General features: G+C 44.6%; 2 protein-coding genes, 1 pseudogene and 1 gene segment (V, D, J or C); 3 read left to right on the forward strand and 1 right to left on the reverse strand.

Annotated features, from left to right (window-relative positions):
- The window catches only part of LOC105706714 (immunoglobulin lambda-1 light chain-like), a 392,758-nt gene that overhangs the window by 222,583 nt on the left and 147,826 nt on the right, over nucleotides 1-22,349 (forward strand). The window lies entirely within an intron of this gene.
- The window catches only part of LOC135273040 (immunoglobulin lambda variable 5-39-like), a 284,085-nt gene that overhangs the window by 103,029 nt on the left and 158,707 nt on the right, over nucleotides 1-22,349 (forward strand).
- On the reverse strand, nucleotides 1,367-3,004 carry ZNF280A (zinc finger protein 280A). The gene has a single exon (XM_012437271.2). It carries the CDS (start codon nucleotides 3,002-3,004, stop codon nucleotides 1,367-1,369), a length of 1,638 nt encoding a protein of 545 aa, XP_012292694.2.
- On the forward strand, nucleotides 5,664-5,758 carry LOC135273050 (small nucleolar RNA U13; annotated as a pseudogene).

Here is a 22,349-nt window from a genome sequence, read left to right on the forward strand (position 1 = left end):
TCACACAAGGGTTATATAGTATATGTTATTTATTTTTGAAATCTATGAGATTTTTTACAGCTATTTTCTAATTCTAGATCCTTGAGGAATCGCCACACTGTCTTCCACAAATAAGGCACACGAAAGATAAACCTTAATATACATATATACACCCATAAAACCACCATCCAGACCCAAATATGGGACATTTCCAGTGCCCCAGCACTTTCCCCGTATGCTTCCCAGTTGACAGCCCAGTTTTTAATAAGGTAGGAGGCAAAACTTGAATAGACATTTAATTTTTTAAAAATATTCAAGTAGCCAATAACTATCTAATCTCAAGATCCATTACTCATCAGGGAAATGCAAATTAAAGCCACAGTGAGATACCACTACAACCTCAAGAGAAGGGCACTTACTAAAAGGACTGACAATACTAAGTGCTGGATCAGTAGCAATGGAATTCTCAGTATCGTGGTGGGAATGTAAATTGTTTCAATCACTTTAGAAATGTATTTGGCAGTGTCTACACTAGAAAGCTAAATATATGCAGTTCCAGCACTTCTCATAGCTATATATACTCACGAGAAGTGACTACATGCTTACCAAAAGACCTGCACAAGCTCATAGCAGCTTTATTCAAAATTGCCAAAGAATCAGCCTCAAAGTCCATCAACAGTGAAATAGATTTATGTAAATCTACCATCGTCACTCAACAAAATTCTACCCAGCAATGAAAAAGAATGTGCTACTGCTACACACAGCAAAAGTTCATCTTGCTCATTTTAATTTTATTTTATTTTACTTTATTTTGAGACAGAGTCTTGCTGTCACCCAGGCTGGAGTGCATGATCTCAGCTCACTGCAAACTCCCACTCCCAGGTTCAAGCGATTCTCCTGCCTCAGCCTCCCAAGTACCTGGGACTACAGGTGCGCGCCACCACGCTTGGCTAATTTTTCTATTTTATGTAGAGAAGGGGTTTCACCATGTTGGCCAGCCTGGTCTCAAACTCCTGACCTCAAGTGATCCACCTGTCTCAGCCTCCCAAAGTGCTGGGATTACAGGTGTAAGCCACCATGCCCAGCCAACTCACTTATTTTAAAAAGCCAAAGACAAGAATCTTTGTGTGATTCCATTTATTTAAAGTTCATAAACAAGTAAAACCTCTATGGTCAGAATAGGGGATACCTTGTTGGGAGGATTTAACTGGGAAAGGGCACAAAGACTTCACAGCTACTTCTTGATAATAGGGAACTGATGAGATGTCACTGTAAATAAAACCTGACAGTTGATGACATTACTTGTTAGCATCTACAGCCACAATGCACACATGGCCTAGCCTCGCTTCTGCCTTTCAGAACTCCTGGAAGTGAGTAGAACATATTTTCAGCTAGAATCCTTGCTGCAAGGGAGTCTGGAATCTCTAGTGTTCATAGTCATCTTTTTAGTTTTTACAGGTGACAGCTGAGGGTTGTCACCTGTAACGTTGCTCACAATAACGGATGTCACATCACTTGAGCCTGGCTGAACTGAAGTTCGAATAATAACTTTTGTTTCACGAGGCAATCCTTGCAGTTGCTCTGGCTTTTTAAATGTGTGATGGTTCTTCGTTTTGTGCTCCGTTTCCTCCTTCAACGTCAAAAACTGCAGCCGGCACTTGGAACACTGACGGACTCTCTTCCTGCTATGCCTCCAGCAATGATTCATGTATGGTATTGCAGTTTTGAAAATTTTGAGACAAAAGGGACAAAGCAAATTCTTTGTGTTTTCATGGCATGTTCTGAAATGTGTTTCCACATCAGCAAAGAATGACGATCTGTAATGGCAAACGTGGCACACGTAGGGCATTTCACCAGGCTTATGATGGTCCTTCATGTGTTGTAAGAGGACCTGATCTGTTTTGAATGACAATTCACAGATCTTACAGACAGCAGAGGGCCCCTGGGCGATGTGCACACTGTCAACGTGACACTGTAGCCAGAAGGGAGTGGGAAACTGCCGGTGGCAGTGCTGGCAGGTGGTGTGGTTTTCCCAGCTGTCGTTCCTCTGCTTCTCAAACTCCAAATGATGCTTCACGTGATTCATAAACTTAATGTTTTTTAGAGTTTTCAAGCAGCTGAGGCATTTAAAGGTGGTGTGAGTCTTCTGTTCTGGCTGCCCATCTCCTTTATGCTGTCCATAGTAAAAGTCACTAAGTAACACAATCGGATTTTCTTTCTTGGGATCAAAGGTCTTCTTTTGACTTGCTAGACTTGAAATGTCTGTTATTACCAGGCCATCAAAGTCATTTGCTCTCTCAGGATTCCTAAAATTGAAATGTGCCCTTTCATTAGTATCAGCCCAAGGAAATGTTACTCCATTCTGAACATGGTTTGATGAGTTGCAGACCCCCTGTGAGGGTGCATTTGTGCTTACAATAGGAGAGTTATCTGAAGGGACTACAGCTAAAGAATGTACCCCTGGGATTCCATGCCTGAGTTTAACCCTTTTGGGATTTCTGCTGTTTATATCTGAAGTGGAAAGTAGCTTTGGATCAAGAGAATTCTCATTTCTGCCTTCTCCAGAGACCACAGCTCCGACTAGACACTGAGTCCCTGGTGGGAGTGAATCTGAGGAACTGGGAGAGAGAACTTGTGGTGAGCTCATTTTACAACCAGGTTCAGATGAAGACTCCATAGTGACAGGACTATCTGTTGATCTTTCCTCAGATGGAGAAACCGGCATAATGGCTTTTGCCATAGAAGTCACATGATTGGCAGGCTGTGACACGTGAGCAGGATCTTGACGGAAATGGCCTTTTTTTCTTCTTGAATTTGAGCCTGGGGTGACTCTGTTCAAAATGTTTGAAATGACTGGTTTTGAATTTGAAATCACCCCAACAAAGAGAATTTCGGCATGTTTATGAACATGCTCCACCCCAACGAAGATCAGCTCCGGGTCTTCATCATCTTTGTCCCTCTGTTTGGATTCTCTCAAATTCTTCTGTGGTGATTTTGCTTCCTTACACAAAAAGACGTCTCCCATTTTCAATTTACTTTTTGCTTGAAGCCACTGGTCCCTTCAACTTCCACAGCTGTCTTTTTACAAACTGCCACCTAAGTGCAACCATGTGACAATAGTCAATATTTATTTCAGAAAACAAAATCATTACTTTATTGTATCCTCCCTTAAAACACTGAGATAACTAAGGCAGGGCGTGGTGGCTCACGCCTGTAATCCTAGCACTTTGGGAGGCTGAGGTGGGTGGATCACCTGAGGTTAGGAGTTCAAGACCAGCCTGGCCATCATGGTGAAACCCCATCTAAAAAAACAAACAAACCAAACAAAACACTGAGATAACTATTAACATCACTATTTGACACGTCAGAAATAAGGCTTGAAACATTTAAATGGCATGATAATTTCAAATTTACCTCTCTCTCTTCCCTCGGTCTTCTGCCTTTGTGAGGCAAAGGAAGCAAGATTTCAGAAGGTGCAGACGGAACATCTCAGAGTGCTTGCCTCTTTAAATTTTGCACCCTAGGTGCCTCTCTCATCTCCTCCTTATCCCACATGTACTCACTCACATGTCTAAGGTTTCTAATCAACTTGAACAAAACTTCTCTCAAAAACATTCTGCTCCTGGCCTGAGCAACATAGCAAGACCCCATCTCTACCAAAAAAAAATTAAAAATAAAAAAAATTTAGCTTGGCATGGTGGTACACAGCTGTAGTCCCAGCTACTTGGGAGGCTGAGGCAAGAGGAACACTTGAGCCCAGGACTTCAAAGCTATGATCATGCCACTGCACTCCAGCCTGGGCAACCAAGTGACACCCCATCACATACACAAAAAAACCCATGACACATACACACACACACTTTCCTGTTCCTGTAATGTTCCTTTTCTCAGTAAACCCTGTTGCTCAGTCTACAAACTTCAGAGTCATCCTTTGCCAGACTTTCTCTCATGACCTACAGCCAATCAATTAGAAAACCCAGTCTGCTGTATCCTCTAAAGATACCCAGAATCTGACTACTCCCTTCTGTATCCACTGCCACCTCCTGGATGGAAGGTACCATGTTCTCTCCCTGGATCACTGCATAAGTTGCCAGTCTTAAACATTTTGTCAGATCTCCCCATGGTGGCCCCAATGCCCCTGTTAAAATATACAGGAGAGCAAGTAAGTCTTCAATGACTTTCCATCTCATTCTTAGGAAATACCAGTAAACTTAAAATTTCCCCACAGAACCTTTGGTCATCATTGCCCTTGCTAATTCCTCTCTTGCTCTGCTGTAGCCATCCTGAGCTCCATGAGTCTGGAACACACCAGGCCTTTTTCTTTTTCAGAACTTTTATTGTTCCCCAACCTTGCAAGCCTCTTTCCCCAGATTAACCTCATCTGGGGTCCTGGTCTGCCAGAGGCCATGGTTCCTCTCAGCAAGGATTCCCCCATCACAATATCAAAAATCACAAGCTCCTTAACTCATATGTTCTAACCCTTAATGCTATTTTTCAACTTAGCATTTTCACTGCCTACCACACAATATGTAAAATATATCTTGCAAGCCCAAGAGTTTGAGGTTACAGTGAGCTATAATCATGTCACTGCATCCAGCCTGGGTGACAGAGGAAAGGAAGACTCTTTTTTTTTTTTTTTTTTGATACGGGGTTTCTCCATGTTAGTCAGGCTGGTCTCGAACTCCCAACTTCAGGTGATCCACCCTCCTTGGCATCCCAAAGTAGACTCTATGTCTTAAAACAACAACAGGCCAGGTGAGGTGGCTTATGCCAGCACTTTGGGAGGCTCAGGCGAGTGGATCACCTGAGGTCAGGAGTTCGAGACCAGCCTGGCCAACATGATAAAACCCTGTCCTCCTAAAAATACAAAATATTAGCTGGGTGTGGTGGCAGTCACCTATAATCCCAGCTGCTCGGGAGGCTGAAGCAGAATTGCTTGAACCCAGGAGGTGGAGGTTGCAGTGAGCCGAGATTGTGCCATTGCACTCCAGCCTAGGCAACAAGAGTGAAACTCTGTCTAAAAAAAAAAAAAGAGAGAGAGACAGGTGAAGTGGCTCAAACCTATAATACTATCACTTTGTGAGGCCAAGGTGGGAGGATTGCTTGAGGTCAGGAGCTCGAGATCAGCCTGGGCAACATAGCAAGACCCTTCTCTGCAAAAAATTAAAAAATATGACTTGTTTCTTTTCTGTGTTTACCCACTACAGCGTATGCCACATGAGGGCAGGGACTTGTGTTTCATTTACTCCTCAGCTTCTAGAGCAATGTCTGTCACGCTGTACATGCTAAATCTTTGTTAAATAAATCAATAGTAGCTGTTACTAATACGATCATGTAGGTGTACAATAGGCTCTAATCCATTATTCCAAGTTCTGTAAGCATTTAATGAAATCCAGATCCAAATGATTTAACACTGTTGTATAAGGGAGAAGGTAAACCTATGTGTATGTGTGTATAAATTAAAACAAATACCTTCACCTTCACCTTACTACAAGGGATAGGCTCTGATAGCTTTTATGCCATATTTTATCGATTGTACGGTACAGGCTTGTATTTCCATTTTAACATTTCTAAATCAGATTGCATCTCATCATAGCATCTCATCAATATGAAATACATTTCATAATTTGTTTTTGCAGAATATATTCTTATTTTACAGTGGAATAAAAAATGATGTATCTCTGATCCTTTTGTGAGGATAAGGATATGTTTGGGTTTTCACTCATGTGAGATGTGCCTCCCTCAGACCTTGTTTTATCAGCACGTTTCCCATCTGATGTAAAAACAAAAGAGAGAGTCATGTATCTTTTATAAATGATGGCATCTTAGAGTCAGTGAAAAATCCTATTTCTTTTTGTAAGCTGACAGCCCACTAAACTTATTTTATAGTTCACTAATAGGATATCAGCAGCATTTTGGCAAATAATGATTTAAGACAGGGATTGGAAAATCGGCCCTTCCCCTGTTTCTATACAGGCAGGAAGCCAAGAACGTTTCTTACATTTTTAAGATATTGTTTTCTTACTTTTTCTTAAAGATTTTTTAAAACTTTTACATTGTTAAATTTGGGGGAATAAACAAGCCAAAGGAGGCCAAGCACGGTGGCTCATGCCTGTAATCCCAGCATTTTGAGAGGCCAAGGTGGGCAAATCACTTGAGCTCAGGAGTTCGAGACCAGCCTGGCCACCATGGTGAAAACCCCATCTCTACTAAAAATACAAAAATTAGCCGGGCGTGGTAGTGGATGCCTGTAATCCCAGCTACTCAGGAGGCTGAGGAAGGAGAATCTCTTGAACCTGGGAGGTGGAGGTTGCAGTGAGCCAAGATGGCGCCACTGCACTCCAGCCTGGCCGACAGAGCAAGACTGTCTCAAAAACTAAACATAAAAATAAAAAAAATTTGAAAGCAAAAGGAGTATTTTGTGACATGTGAAAATTATATAACATTCAAAATGTCAGTGTTCGCCTTAAAGTGTTGTGGAACCAGCCATGATCACTTGTTTAGTGCTGTTGTCCATGGCTGCTTGTGCTCTTGTATGACAGAGTTGAGTACAGTAGTCTTCCCTTACCTTCAGGGCATATGTTCCAAGACCCCCAACGTGGATGCGTGAAACTGCAGATGGAACCAAATTCAATATGTACCGTGTTTTTTCATATTTATACATACCTATGATCTAATTTAATGTATAAATTAGGCACAGTAAGAGGTTAAAAATAACAGAATAATTATAACAATATATTCTACTAAAAGGTATGTGAGGCAGGGTGTGGTGACTCACACCTGTCATCTCAGCACTTTGGGAGGGTGAGGCTGGTGGATCTCCTGAGGTCAGGAGTTTGAGACCAGCCTGGCCAACATGGTGAAACACTGTCTCTACTAAAAATACAAAAATTAGCTGGGCGTGGTGGTGCGCGCCTGTAATCCCAGCTACTTGGGAGGCTGAGGCAGAAGAGTCACTTGAACCCGGGAAGCAGAGGTTGCAGTGGGCTGAGATTGTGCCACTGCACTCCAGCCTAAGCGACCAGAGTGAAACTAAGTCTCAAAAAAAATTTTAATTTACATACCTAATTAGTTAATTAAAGATATGTTAATGTCGTCTCTCGCTGACAAAATATTTTTATGTACTGTAGATCGTGACGACCTCAGCTTATGATTTTTTTTTCTTTCCTTATTATGTTGAAAACTTTCCCATTTTTACTCAAAGGAAGCACTTTACAGCTTCTCTTTGGCACATTTGAATCACCAGCATTGCTATCTATGCGTTTCGGGGCCATTACTAAGTAACATAAGGGTTACTTGAACACAAGCACAGAGTTACCAGCAGGACAGTCACTCTGATAACTACAGAGGCTCCTTAGTGACTAAGGGACAGAGAATGCAGACAGCCAACAGCATAGGGACTCAGGAGAAAGGGAGGATTATTATCCCAGGGCAGGGCTGACTCAAGATCTTATCACTACTCAGAAGACTTAAAACTTATGTATTGCTTATTTCTGGAATTTTCCAATTAATATTTTGGAACCTCAGGTAACTGAAACCACGAAAAGCAAAACTGTGGATAAGGGAAGACTACTGTAGTTGCAGCAGAGAATCACAATGCCTAAAATATTTACCATCTAGCCCTTCAAAGAACAAGTTTGTCAACTCTAGCTTTAGAGAAGCAAAATGAAAGATACCATCAGCTCACCAGTTCCTAAAGTTGCGTGTGCATCCAGATGATTCAGTGCAGCTCAGTATGTTCTACTCTAGGCCACAAGGGAAAGCAAAGTCGGAGTTTCCTTGTCTCCCAGCTCCCAGAGAAATTTGTCCAGCGACCAGTAGCACTGTTCCTGCGGGCGCTGTTTGCGCTGTTCCCTGGCTGGAGTGCAATGGCGCGATCTCGACTCACCACAATCTCCACCTCCCAGGTTCAAGCGAGTCTCCTGCCTTAGCCTCCCGAGAAGCTGGGACTACAGGCATGCGCCACCACGCCCGGCCAATTTTTGTATTTTTTAGTGGAGACCAGGTTTCTCCATGTTGGTCAGATTTGTCTCGAACTCTCTCGACCTCAGGTAATCCGCCCGTCTTGGCCTCTCAAAGTGCTGGGATTCCAGGCGTGAGCCACCACTCCAGGCCAGTCCCACTCCTTTTAAGTCCATTAAAACCCAATTATTTTCCAGTCACGTGTCTGAAGCAGTTTATCCTGATTGGATTTTCGGTTGTTGTCCGGCTTGATTGCCAAAACCTTTCCTCCAATTGCACTCAAAGGAAAGAACGAGGGTCGGGTTTCAGGGCCAAGCCCAGGAGCTGCCTTCCAGGTTGGCTCAGCTGGTGGCGGGCGTCCTCCCTCCTCTTTCCCACCTTCTCTGGAGTGTGCCTGGGCCCTCAGCTATTGGGGGTCAGAAGGGATGGGATGCCAGGTCGGGGACAGTCCACATGTCTGTTCCAACAGAGCTCAAACGGGTGAAGGAGTTAAAAGGCAGATGTCTTTCCAGTTGCAGGAAAGTGCTCACAGATCACTCCAGCTGCAGAGAATAAAACCTGCCGTTGTTCAGGGAGCCCCAGGGGGCAGAGTGGGTCTCACTGCCACAGCCCTTGAAGACTGGGCTCCCATGGGATTTCCAGGTGTCCTAACAGGGTCCTCACTGTGAGTCTTCATCAGCTTTCCCTAAGCAGCAGCCCACTCCCTTCTTAATCCATTTCCAGGGGTCAAAGGTCTATCCTGGTTCCCTCCCCTCCGCTCTCACTTCCTTCCCTACCTCTCTCCCTCCCTCCTCCTTCTCTAGCGCCTCCCTGGAAAGCGTCTCCCTGGAACCTTCTCCATTGAATTTCGGGCCTTCCTCTCACTGTTCTTACGGCCTCTGCAATACAGATTAGGAAGCGGGGGAGGAGGAGCCTCAAGAGTCCCTTGACAGGAAGAAATATTTATACTTCCACCTCCATTCCAATGCAATGCAATCAAGTATCAAAATTAAAACAAAAACCATTTGCAAATTAAAATGTTCTAAAGTACCATCTCCTGATAAAACTTTAAAAATACGTTTCTGGGTATTTTTACTTCTACTACTTGGAAGGCTGAGGCAGGAGAATTGCTTGAACTTGGGAGGCGGAAGTTGCAGGTTGCAGTGAGACGAGATCGCGCTACTGCACTCTAGCCTGGGTCACAGAGCGAGACTCAGTCTCGGAAAAAAAAAAAAAAAAAAAAAAACCTTTCTTGGCCAGTGGGCCAGGCATGATGACTCACGCCTGTAATCCCAGCTGTTTTGGAGGCTAAGGCGGGCAGATCCCTTGAGCTCAGGAGTTTGAGACCAGCCTGGCCAACATGGCAAAACGCTGTCTCTATTCTTGATAAAGTAAAATACAAAAATTAGCTGGGCGTGGCGGTGCACGCCTGTAATCCCAGGTACTCAGGAGGCTGAGGCAGGATAATCGCCTGAATCTGGGAGGCAGAGCCCAAGGTGGTATAAAAGTGTGTGACACAGGGTCTTTAATCTTGTCTAGGGGCTGGGGAAAGGCTGCTTGAGGGCATTGCAAGTAGCCAAGGGCATGCCCCTGGAAAGCAAGGTGAAATGAGGCCTGCTGCTCAGGTACCCCTGCCGTCCCAGCTACTAAAGGCTGAGGTGGAAAGATCTTTGAGCCCATGAGAGCCAAACCAACCTCAGCAAAATATCGATACCCCTTTTTCTACAAAATTTTTTAGTCCTGGCTACCGGGGAGGCTGAGGTGGGAGGATTGCTTGAGCCAGGGAGATGGAGGTTGCAGTGAACTACATTTGCATCACTGTATATTAGCCTGGGCAGAAGAGAGAGATCCTGTCTTATTCATTCATTTATAAATAAATAAATAAGCAAGCAAAGTTAAATGAAGTGCAAGACTTAGATAGTAAAGTCCTTCCAGGGGCCAGGCTTGATGGCTCACACCTGTAATCCCAGCACTTAGGCGGAGGTAGGCAGATGGCTTGAGCCCAGGAGTTTGAGACTAGCCTGGGCAACATGGCAAAACCACGTCTCCGCAAAAAAAAAAAATCCAAAAAATTAGCCTAGGTGACAGAGTAAAACCCTGTCTCCAATAAATAAATAAAAATAAAAATAAAGAAAAAAAAGGAAGGAAGAGAAAGAGAAAAAGAAAGAAGGAAGGAAGGCCAGGCGTGGTGCACTTTGGGAGGCTGAGGCGGGCAGATCACCTGAGGTCAGGAGTTCAAGACCAGTCTGACCAACATGGAGAAAACCCTTCTCTACTAAAAATACAAAATTAGCTGGCATGGTGGTACATGGCTGTAATCCCAGCTACTTAGGAGGCTGAGGCAGGAGAATCTCTTGAACCCATGAGGCAGATGTTGCAGTGAGCCAGGATCTCACCATTGCACTCCAGCCTGGGCAACAAGAGCAAAACTCCGTCTCAAAAACAAACAAACAAACAAAACAAGAAGGAAGGAAAGAGAAAGAAAGGAAAGGAAATGTGTATCCTGCAGAACTGATATTCACTCCCTCTTCTTCTAGAAGCAGAATCCTACTAGAAAGATTCCAGGAAGCCTAGGCAAGACAAGATCTTCCTTTGTCACCCGGGCTGGAGTGCAGTGGCATGATCATAACTCACTGCCGCCTTGAACTCCTAAACCCAAGCAATCCTCCCACCTCAACCTCCCAAATAGCTGGCACCACAAGTGCATGCCACTGACACCTGGCTAACTTAAAAAAACATTCTGTAGAGACAGGGACTCACTTTATTGCCCAGGCTGGTCTTAAACTCCTGTACTCAAGTGATCTTCCTGCCTTGGCCTCCCAAAGTGCTAGGATGACAGGCAAAAGCCACCATGACTTACTGCTATTCAGCCTTAAAATCTTTTTTTTTTCTTTTCAAAGATGGGGTTTCACCATATTTGTCAGGCTGGTCTCGAACTCCTGACCTCAGGTGATCCGCCTGCCTCAGCGTTCCAAAGTGATGGGATTACAGGCGTGAGCCACCACACCCGGCTCAGCCTTAAAATCAAAGGAAGTTCTGTTATTTGCAACAACATGGATAAACCTGGATGGCATTATGTTAAGTAAAATAATACAGACATAGACTAATACACAGCGTCTCACTTATATGTGGAATCTAAAAAAGTTAAACTCATAGAAGCAGAGAGTAAAATGGTGGTTACTAAGGACAGGAGGAATGGAGGGTGGGGAGAAAAAGGTTAAAAGGTACAAAGTTTCAGTTAAACAGGAGGAATTATTAGTTTTGGAGACCTAATGTATAGTATTACAGCATGGTGACGATAATTAATAATAATGTATAGTATATTTTAATATTGCTAAGTGTGTAGATTTTAAATGTTCTCATCACAAATTTAAGTATGAGGTGATTGCTATGTGAATTGCCTTGATTGATATGTTAATTGACTTGATTTAATCTTTACACGATATGTACACATATATTTATAGTGTTGCACATCATAAAATATATACCCAATTGTCATCTGTCAATCAAGATTTAAAAGAAATTCATGATCTGGGCACTAAGGATGCTCAGTTGCTATTGCTTCAGTAGACAGACCTAGAAAATACAGTGTACTCATATTTCCATTTAAAGTTAGTGCCATGGCGGAGATTCTTACCTTTTTTCATTTTATATTATTTGTGGGAAGTAAAAACAGTTCCTCTTTAAAGTTTCCTTTCTTGTTTAAGAAAAATTCATGAGTGTTAGAAATAATAGTTTGATTTAAACACTTTCTTCAAAAGCCTTCTTGCCTTTTTGCTAGAAGCCCTATCCTATGTAGCTGTTAAACATGCTTACAGGCACGTAGTGCATTCTATGCCCTTGTACTTTAACCAAGGTATCTCTGCTGGGCGTGCTCACAGGCATGTCCCAGCTCACAGCCTATGTCCCTTCCATATTTGGACTTCCTTTTTTTGCTCTCTGTTGCTTTTTGCCTGTTTCTAAAAGTTTCAAGTTATTAGCCAATCGGGTTTTAGTTTAGACTGTGAGGTCTGACTCTAGCCAATGGAGATCAGACACAGCAGTAAGGACAACCCCAAATGCGTAAGAAATAAATATGTCTGCTTTCCTTTATTTGTTGTACTCTTGTGGCAGGATTGCTAGTGGAACTACCCTTTCTGCAGGAAGTAAAAAGAATTGCTTTGCTGAGAGATCCTTTGTCCCAATACTAATTTTTCTTTGTAACATCAAAAAGAAAAATTTTATACACAACATTATTTTATTTATTTATTTTTATTTTTATTGAGACAGGGTCTCACTCTGTCACCCAGGCTGGAGTGCAGTGGTGCAATCTCAGCTCACTGCAACCTCTGCTTCCTGAGTTCAAGTGATTCTCCTGCCTCAGCCTCTTTAGTAGCTGGAATTACAGGTGCACACCACCACACCCAGCTAATTTTTTGTATTTTTAGTAGAGACAGGGTTTTACCATGTTGGCCAGGCTGGTCTTGAGTTCCTGATCTCAAGTGATTCTCTCATTTCAGCCACCCAAAGTGCTAGGATTACAGGTGTGAGCCCCTGTGTCTGGCCCCCTCTTTCATTTTATACTTTTATATATACTATGCTCAAGTGACCCTCCTGCCATGGCCTCTGATATGGTTTGACTGTGTCCCTACTGAAATCTCATTTTGAATTGTAGCTCCCATAATTCCCGCATGTTGTGGGAGGGACCCAGTGGGAGACAATTAAATCATATTGAATCATGGGGGTGGTTTCCCCCATAGTGTTCACATGATAGTGAATAAGTCTCACAAGATCTGATGGTTTTATAAGGGGTTTCCCTTTTCACTTGGCTCTCATCTAAGATGTATCCTTCCCCTTCTGCTGTGATTGTGAGGCCTCCCCAGCCACGTGGAACTCTGAGTCCATTAAATCTCTTTTTCTTTATAAATTACCCAGTGTCAGGTATGTCTTTATCAGCAGCATCAAAACGGACTAATACAGCCTCCCAAAGTGCTAAGAGCCACCATACCTGGCCACTATTCAGCCTTAAAATTAAAGGAGGAGATTCTGTTGTTTGCAACAATATAGATACACCCAGATGACATTATGTTAAGTGAAATAAGCCAGACACAGAGAGACAAATACACAGTGTCTCACTTATTTTAATTTTTTAAAAAATTAAATTGTTTGTACAGATGGGGTCTCACTATGTTGCCCAAGCTGGTCCCCAGTTCCTAGATTCCAGTAATCCTCCTGCCTTGACCTCCCAAGTGCTTGGATTACAGGTGTGGGCCACTATGCCCGACCTATTTATATTTTTAAATCCCATCATTCTTATTGTAAGACAGAATCTCTCCTAAGGCTAACTATATTAGGCCATTCTTGCATTGCTATAAAGAAATACCTGAGACTGGGTAGTTTATTAAGATGTTTAATTGGCTCATGGTTCTGCAGGCTGTACAAGAAGCATAGTGGCATCTGCTTGTGGGGAGGCCTCAGGAGGCTTACAATCATGGCAGAGGGTGGAGGGGAGCAGGCGTGTCACATAGTGAAAACATGAGCAACAGAGCAGAGGGGAGCTGCTACACACTTTACACAACCAGATCCACGAGAACTCCCTCACTGTCAGGAGGATAGTACCCAGGAGGATGGTGCTAAACCTCTCAACGGGCCCCACCTCCAACATTGGGGATTACATTTCAATATGAGATTTCTGTGAGCACACACATCCAACCTATATCATTCTACCCCGGCCCCACACGAATCTCATCTCCTTCTCACATTTCAAAATATAATCATGCCTCCCCAATAATCCCCCAAAGTCTTAACTTATTCCAAGTCTAAGACTTTGAACTCAAAAGTTCTAAGTCTTATCTGAGTCAAGGCAAGTACTTCCACATAGGAGCCTGTAAAATAAAAAATAAGTTAGTCACTTCCCAGATACGACGGGGGTACAAGCATTAGGTAGACATTCCCATTCCCCAAGGGAGATATAAGCAAAAGAAAAGGGCCACAGGCCCCATGCAATTCTGAAACCTAGCAGGGTAGTCGTTAAATCTTAAAGCCCCAAAATAATCTCCTTTGACTCCATGTCCCACATCCAGGACACACTGATGCAAAGGGTGGGCTCCCAAGGCCCTAGGCAGCTCCATCCCTGTGGCTTTGCAGGGTTCAGCCCCTGCTGCTACTCTCACGGGCTGGCATTGAGTGCCTGAGGCTTTTCCAGGCACAGGATGCAAGCTGTGGGTGGATCCACCACAGCTCCACTAGGTAGTGCCCCAGTGGGGACTCCGTGTGGCAGCTCCAGCCCCACATTTCCCCTCCACGCTGCCTCCGTAGAGGTTCTCTGTGAGGCTAACATTTTCTTTGTTTTTTGAGACAGGGTCTTCCTTTGTCTTCCAGGCTGGAATGCAGTGGCATCGTCATTACTCAGTGCAGACTTGAACTTCTGGGCTCAATAGATCCTCTCACCCGGGCCCCACAAAGTGTTGAGTTTACAGGTGTGAGCCACTACGCCCAGCCAAAACACGTGCACATTCTTATGTCAACCTAATAACAGAGAAGCTCTTTAAGAGAAAATGATGTTTATTTGGCAATAGAGTATTGCAACGAAAATAGGTATGGCCTTATGTGTGCATTTGGGGAGGTAAAGACACAGGTTTTTAAAGGAAAGACAGTAAGAATTACATAATTGTGTTAAGACAATTATCCTTGGCTACAAAGATCAATAACAAGGGTGAAGCTAGTCCAAGGCTGGATAGGCAGTTGCTGAGCAGATGCCCTTATGGAAGTATTTTTGCTTAAGGTTGCGACGGCCTTTGTACAAGGTTATTTCTGTAAAGCCGTCTGTCGTGGTTTTTGTTATCAGGCATGCAAGCATGGGAGCCCTCTCTTCTTGGCCTTCCCAGGCTCTGTTTGTCAAGTTTTGCTTTGTTGTTGTTTTTTTTTGTTTTAGACAGAGTCTCAATCTGTCACCAGGCGTTAGGCTGGAGTGCAGTGGCGTGACCTCGGCTCACTGCAACCTCTGCCCCCTGGGTTCAAGCAATTCTCCTGCCTCAGCCTCCCGAGTAGCTGGGACTACAGGCACGCACCATCACGCCCAGCTAATTTTTGAATTTTTACTAGAGACAGGGTTTCACCACGTTGGCCAGGATGGTCTCGATCTCTTAACCTTGTGATTCGCCCTCCTTGGCCTCCCAAAGTGCTGGGATTACAGGTGAGCCACCGCGCCCGGCCTGTTGTTGTTTTAACATTAGTGGCTCCATTTTATTCTGACAACTTTCATACTTCTAAGTTAGAATTCAGAAAATATTCTGCTCCTTTTTTTTTTTCTAGAAATGTATTTTAATTTATTTTCATCTTTTTTTTATGAGATGCAGTCTCACTCTATGGCCCAGGCTGGAGTGCAGTGCCACAATCTCGGCCCACTGCAACCTCTGCCTCCTGGGTTCAAGTGATTCTCCTGCCTCAGCCTCCCGAGTAGCTGGGATTACAGGTGCCTGCCACCATGCCTGGCTAATTTTCGAATTTTTAGTAGACTGGGGTTTGCCATGTTGACCAGGCTGTTCTGGAACTCCTGACCTCAGGTGATCCACTCAAGTTGGCCTCCCAAAGTGCTGGGATTACAGGCGTGAGCCACCACGCCTGGCTGAGATGTACATTTTTCACTTCACTAGTTTCTGAACTTAAGGCAAGTGGCACATGCAGAATGATGTGGTCCCTGACAGTCCACAGAAGTGTCTCTGGTGATTGTAGCAGCTTAATCTAAGAGTTATCCCAACTGTCATTGTCATCCCAAACATTTTAGGGTAGTCATCCCTGAGTATCTGAAAGGGATTGAATACCAGGATCCTTGGATAATTGAATTTCTCATATAAAATGGCCTAGGATTTGCATATAACCAACACACATCCACCCATATACTTTATTTTTATTTATTTGTTTTTCTGGAGATGAAGTTTCTCTCTTTCATGCAGACTGGAGTCCAATGGCATAATCTCAGCTGACTGCAACCTCTGCCTCCCGGGTTCAAGCAATTCTTCTGCCTCAGCCTCCCAAGTAGCTGGGATTACAGGCTTGAGCCACTGTGCCTGGCCACCCTCCCATATACTTTAGATCATCTCTAGATTACTTATAACACTTAAGACAATGTATTATAGTTGTTGTTTTGAGACAGAGTCTCATTCTGTCGCCAAGGCAGGAGTGTAGTGGCAGGATCATGGCTCACTGCAGCCTTGACCTCTTGAGCTCAAGTGATCCTCCCACCTCAGCCTCCCGAGTATCTAGGACTACAGACATGAGCCACCATGCCCGGCTAGTCTTTTTTTTCTCTTTTTTTGAAGAGATGAGTACTCACTATATTGTCCAGGCTGGTCTTGAACTCCTAGGCTTAAGTAATCCTGTTGCCTCAGCCTCCCAAAGTGCTGGGATTGCAGGTGCTAGCCACTGAGCCCAGAAATACCTATGACAAAGCAAATGTTATGTAAATAGTTGTCATATTGTACTGTTTGTAATTTTTTTTTTTTTTGAGACAGAGCCTCACCCAGGCTGGAGTGCAGTGGCGTGATCTCGGCTCACTGCAACCTCTGCCTCCTGGGTTCAAGCAGTTCTCTGCCTCAGCCTCCCAAGTAGCTGGGATTACAGGTGCCTGCCACCACACCTGGCTAATTTGTGTATTTTTAGTAGAGACAGGGTTTCACCGTCTTGGCCAGGCTGGTCTTGAACTCCTGACCTCGTGATCCACTTGCCTCGGCCTCCCAAAGCCCTGGGATTACAGTCGGGAGCCACTGCACCTGGCCTTAATTGTTGAATTGTTATTATTTTTCAACTATTTTCAATACACGGTTGAATCCTTAGATGAGGAACTCATGAGGTGGAGGGCAGGCTGTATATTATTTAGCAAGGCACCTAATCTAAGACTCTTAAGCCTGTGGTTCTCATCCTCTACACATTCAAATTGCCCAACCCGCCCCTGCTCAGTTAGATTAAAACTTAGTGTAGTCCCTGCTCAGATCCTGAATGGCCATGCGCCTCCACTTGAGAAAAGGCTAGTGGTGAGGGAAAGAATGTTTTTGTACCTCCCATTTGACAGAAGGCTTTTCTTTCACTGTTTTCAGTTTATTTTTATTTATTTATATTTTGAGACAGGGTCTCACTCTATCACCCAGGTTGGCATGCAGTGGCATGATCACAGCTCACTGCAGCCTCAATCTTCCAGGGTTCATGTCTCCCTCGTAGCTGGGACCTTTAGGCATGTGCCACCATGCCTGGCTAATTTTTGTATACTTTCGTAGAGATGAGGTTTCACCATGTTGCCCAGGCTGGTCTCGAACTCCTGAGCTCAACTAATCCTCCTGCCTCGGGCTCCCAAACTACTGTGTTTTGTTTTTTTAAGACAGGGTCTTGCTCTATTGCCAGGCTTGAGGGTGCAATGACAATTCACTGCAGCCACAACCTCCTGGGCTCAAGTGATCCTCCCATCTCAGGGTCCCAAGTAGTGGGGACCACAGATGTGAGCCACCACATCTGGCTGTTCATTTGATTCTTAATCCAGACAAATGGAATCTGTATTTCCAGAGGTGGGACCTGGGAGTAGGTATTATGAAAGCTCCCAGATGTCTAATGAGCAGCCTGGCTGGACAACCACTGCTCTTGATGGCCCTGGCCCCTGCTCAGCTGTCACCAAGTAAAGCACCCGGTGTGAATGAAGCCCTCACCATCAGTTCCTTTGATGGGCTGAGTTGTGCTTTCCCCAGTTCCTATGTTGAAATGACAACGCCCAGTACCTCAGAATGTAACCATATTTGGAGATAAGGCCTTTAAAGAGGTCATGAGGCCATTACGGCTGGCTCTGATTCAATCTGACAATACCCTTGTAAGGGGAGGAAACATGGAGACACAAGCAGACGCTGGGGAAGCGAACACATAGAGGAAAGGTCAGTGGCAAGCCAGGGAGAGAAGGCCTTGAGAGAAACCAAATCTGCGAACACCTTGATCTCTTACTTCCAGCCTCCAGAGTGGTGAGAAAATAGACATCTGTTGTTTAAGCTGCCCAGTCTGTATGTTATGGCAGCATTATCAAACTAATATACTCTGCAAAATGAGAGCCACATCATGCATAGGTAGGGGGTGGGCAGGGATAGCTTATCTCCCAGGTGACTCCTGGACACAAACAAATGCCCTTAGAGGGGGTTTCTTTTTCCTTTTTTTTTTTTTTTTTTGGAGTTGGGGTATTGCTCTGTTGCCTAGGCTATAGTGCTGTGGTGCGATCGTAGTTCACTGCAGCCTCGATGAGGTTTCACCATATTACCCAGGCTGGTCTCGAACTAGGGCTCAAAAATTCCTCCCACTTCAGCCTCCCAAGAAACTGGGGCTATAGGAATGTGCCACCATGCCTGGCTAATTCCTTTTTCTTTTTCTTTTTTTTTTTTCAGAGATGAGAGTCTCACTGTTTTGCCTAGACTGGTCCCAAAGTCCTGGCATCAATTGATCTTCCTGTCTGCCTCTGAAAGCACTGGGATTGTAGGCATGAAGCTACCACACCTGTCCAAGATTTTTTTTTTATTGTTATACCAATCTACCCTGATTTTCCAAGAAACAGCCTTCTCCTACTTTGGGCTATTTCCTAGAGACCAATGCTGGTAGGGACTCCCTCTCAATTCTCCCTCCCAACCCCCTTGATATCTCTCCTAAACTGTGAAGGACAAAACCTTGAGGACAGAAAGAGATCAATTTTCACACTGTTTCAAAGGCTAGGGGAATATCTGTGTTCTGTCTGGTATAGGTAAGAAAATAATTAAAAAAAAAATAACTGTATACTAGAATGGTCTGAATGCTGACAGCCTAATGTAAGAAAAGACCTTACAACGTGAAGTTACAAAGAAGCAGAGAGTGTAAGTCCAACATGGTCTACAGATGTTGGGCAGGTCTGCTGGGGAGAGCTGGCTACTTACCCGAGGTGGTTTCCATGGAGAAGGGTAAGATGCTTTCTGCAGACTGAGCGGAGAGAAGACAAAGTTTTCAGGTAGGCTTTGGGCCTGCAGTCAGTAATCTGACTAGAAGGAGAATTTTAAAAGGGGAGTCTATTCCTCAGTTTTCTCCACTTCTAGAAGGTCTTCACTATGAGCCTTGGGCAAGTGGGCTCTCTGGAACCGGGGAGAGGAATGTCGAGTTCTGACTTTAGGAAAGCCAAAACTGGGAGGGGGGTCTTGTGCCACCTCTTAGCAGTCAAAATGGGGATACTCTCAGGCAACAGGCTGGGCTCAGGAGATTACCTGCTCTCTTCCTTCTTGCTATGTGTGAAAGTTTTCTTTTTGGTAATGCAAAGAAAAAATTAGTACTGGGACAAAGGATCTCTCAGCAAAGCGATTCTTTTTACTTCCTGCGGAAAGGGTACCCCCATTAGCAATCTTGCCGTGAGAGTACAACAAACAAAGGAGAGCAGACATATTGATTCCTTATGCACATGGGGTTGTCCTGACTGCTGTGTCTGATCTCCATTGGCTGGAGCCAGACCTCACAGTCTAAACTAAAACCCAATTGGTTAATAACTTGAAACGTTTCTAAACGGGTAAAAGCAATGGAGAGTAAAAAAAAAGGAAGTCCAAATAAGGAAGGGACATAGGCTGTGAGCTGGGACATGCCTGTGAGCATGCCCAGCACAGATATCTTGGTTAAAGTACAAGGACATAGAATGTACTACGTGCCTGAAACCATGTCTAACAGCTACATAGGATAGGGCTTAACAAAGAGCTGCTAGCAAAAACAAGAAGGCTTTTGAAGAAAGTGTTTAAAACAAACTAGTATTTCTAACACTTAAAAATTTTTCTTAATCAAGAAAGGAAACTCTGAAGAGGAACTTTTCTACTTCCCACACTTCTTCCTCCAGGAGCCCCATGTGTACCTTGTTTATCTCCAACGTGTAAGTGAGAACATGCAGTATTTGGTTTTCTGTTTCTGAGCTGGTTCACTTAGGATAGTGGCTCTTGTTGCCCAGGCTAGAGTGCAATGGTGTGATCTCAGCTCACCGCAACCTCTGCCTCCAGGTTCAAGCGACTCTCCTGCCTCAGCCTCCGGAGTAGCTGGGATTACAGGCATGTGCCACCACACCCGGCTAATTTTTGTATTTTTAGTAGAGACGGGGTTTCTCCATGTTGGTCAGGCTGGTCTTGAACTCCCGACCTCAGGTGATCTGCCTGCCTCGGCCTCCCAAAGTGCTGGGATTCCAGGCCTGAGTCATTGCGCCCGGCCTATTTTATTTTGTTTTGAGATAGACTCTTGCAATAACAGAATCACAGCTCACTGCAACCTCCGCCTCCTGGGTTCAGGCGATTCTCCTGCCTCAACCTGCCCATTTGCTGGGATTACAGGCATGCACCACCATGCCCAGCTAATTTTTGTATTTTTTGGTAGCGACAGAGTTTCACCATGTTGGCCAAGCTGGTCTTGAACTCCCGACCTCAGGTGATCCACCTGCCTCAGCCTCCCAAAATGCTGGGATTACAGGCGTGAGCCATTTATTTTTCTTTTTTTGAGACAGGGCCTCACTCTGTTGCCCAGGCTGGAGTGCAGTAGCATGATCACAACTCACTGCAACCTTGAACTCCTGTGTTCAAGTGATCCTCCTGCCTCAGCCTCTCAATTATCTGGGACTATAGGTGCATGCCAACATGGCCAGCTCATTAAAAAAATTTTTTTTCCACAGAGATGGGGATCTTGCTGTGTTGCCCAGCAAGATCCCCATCTCTGTGGAAAAAAGATGCTTTAGAAGCAAGATGCAGCATTTTTCTTCCTTTACTTGCAGCAAGCAGCTAATAACTGTTATCCTGTGCTGGACCATCCATGTTCCATGCATTCTAATATGTGCTTTACATAAATTAGCCCAGGTGAACCTCACTGTGAAATTACAAGGTATGTATTATTATTATTATTATTTTTTGAGGTGGGGGTCTCACTCAGTCACCAAGGCTGGAGTGCAGTGGCTCATGCCTGTAATCCCAGCACTTGGGGAGGCTGAGTTGGGAGGATCCCTTGAGCCCAGGAGTTCGAGACTAGCCTAGGTAACATAGGGAGACCCCATTTCTAGAAAAAATAAAAACATAACCATGCATGGTGCCATATGCCTGTAGTCCCAGCTATTTGGGAGGCTGAGAAGGGAAGATCACTTGAGCCTCAGAGGTTGAGGGTACAGTGAGCCAGGATTGTGCTACTGCACTCCAGCCTGGGCGACCGAATGGGACCCTGTCTCTATAAAGAGAGAGAGAGAGAGAGAAAAAAAAGGGAGATATTTTAAAATATGGCAAAATGTGCCCACAAGCTGATGGGCCTGTTTCTGTTTCTGTTTTTTTTTGTTTTTTGTTTTTTGTTTTTGAGACAGAGGGTCGTTCTGTTGCTCAGGCTGGAGTGCAGTGGTGCAATCTTGACTCACTACAACTTCTGCCTCCTGGGTTCAAGTGATTCCCCTGCCTCAGCCTCTTGAGTAGCTGGGATTGCAGGTGCCTGCCACCACACCCTGCTAATTTTGTATTTTTAGTAGAGACAATGTTTCACCATGTTGGCCAGGCTGGTCTCAAACTCCTGATCTCAGGTGATCCACCCACCGTGGCCTCCCAAAGTGTTGGGATTACAGGCGTGAGCCACTGCACCTGGCCTATTTGTTTCTTACAGGGTTTAGGGTAGGAGACTTCAAGTGGGGGAAAACAGAAGAAAAAAGGGCAGAGCTGCTGTGTGTGGCGAGATAGGAAGTTGCTGACAGTCTGCAATGCCAGCAGCATGCATGGGTGGTTATCACCAAGGTAGAGACCTCAAAACAGGCTCAGAACAGCTGTGTGCTGGCACTCACAGCTACATGCAGCTAGAGCCCGCCCCGGGCCTTGGTGTGTGGCCTTCTTCCCAGGTGCTTCTTTGGGAAGCTGTGCAGTGAGGGAGGTGAGGCAGCCTAAGGGCAGGACATGGTAACGTAAGAGCACTGGCAGGAAGGAGAGCTGACTGCCCAGGGATTGTAGTGTCAACCTGCACAATATGACATCTCTCATCCTTTTGGACAGATCTTCTGTAGGGCGGCCTCCGCCTACCACAACTCCCAAATCTGACATTGATTCATCTGCTTTCCCCTAAGCACTCACTAGCACCTGCCATGAGTTTGTTCACAATTGGGACCCCAAATCCAGGGCATCTCACTGGCTCAGACTCAGCTTAACACCTCATTGATAAGTAGGTGGGCTGACACTTACGTGGAAGAAGTAATTTTCTCACTGACAGGACCACGAGATGATGTCCTTTTAATGTGGGTACAAATACTAAACAAGTATGATCTTAGTGTCTTGCTAAAAGGAATTTAGATTTTTTATTTAAAAAAAATATAAAATAAAGACGGGGTTTCACCACGTTGGTCAGGCTGTTCTGAACTCCCGACCTCAGGTGATCCGCCCGCCTTGGCCTCCAAAGCGCTTGGCTTACAGGCGTGAGCCACC

This window comes from Aotus nancymaae, unplaced genomic scaffold (genome assembly GCF_030222135.1).
Source record: "Aotus nancymaae isolate 86718 unplaced genomic scaffold, 86718_ANA_hifiasm-v0.15.2.pri h1tg000210l, whole genome shotgun sequence".
In the NCBI taxonomy this organism is placed as follows: domain Eukaryota; kingdom Metazoa; phylum Chordata; class Mammalia; order Primates; family Aotidae; genus Aotus; species Aotus nancymaae.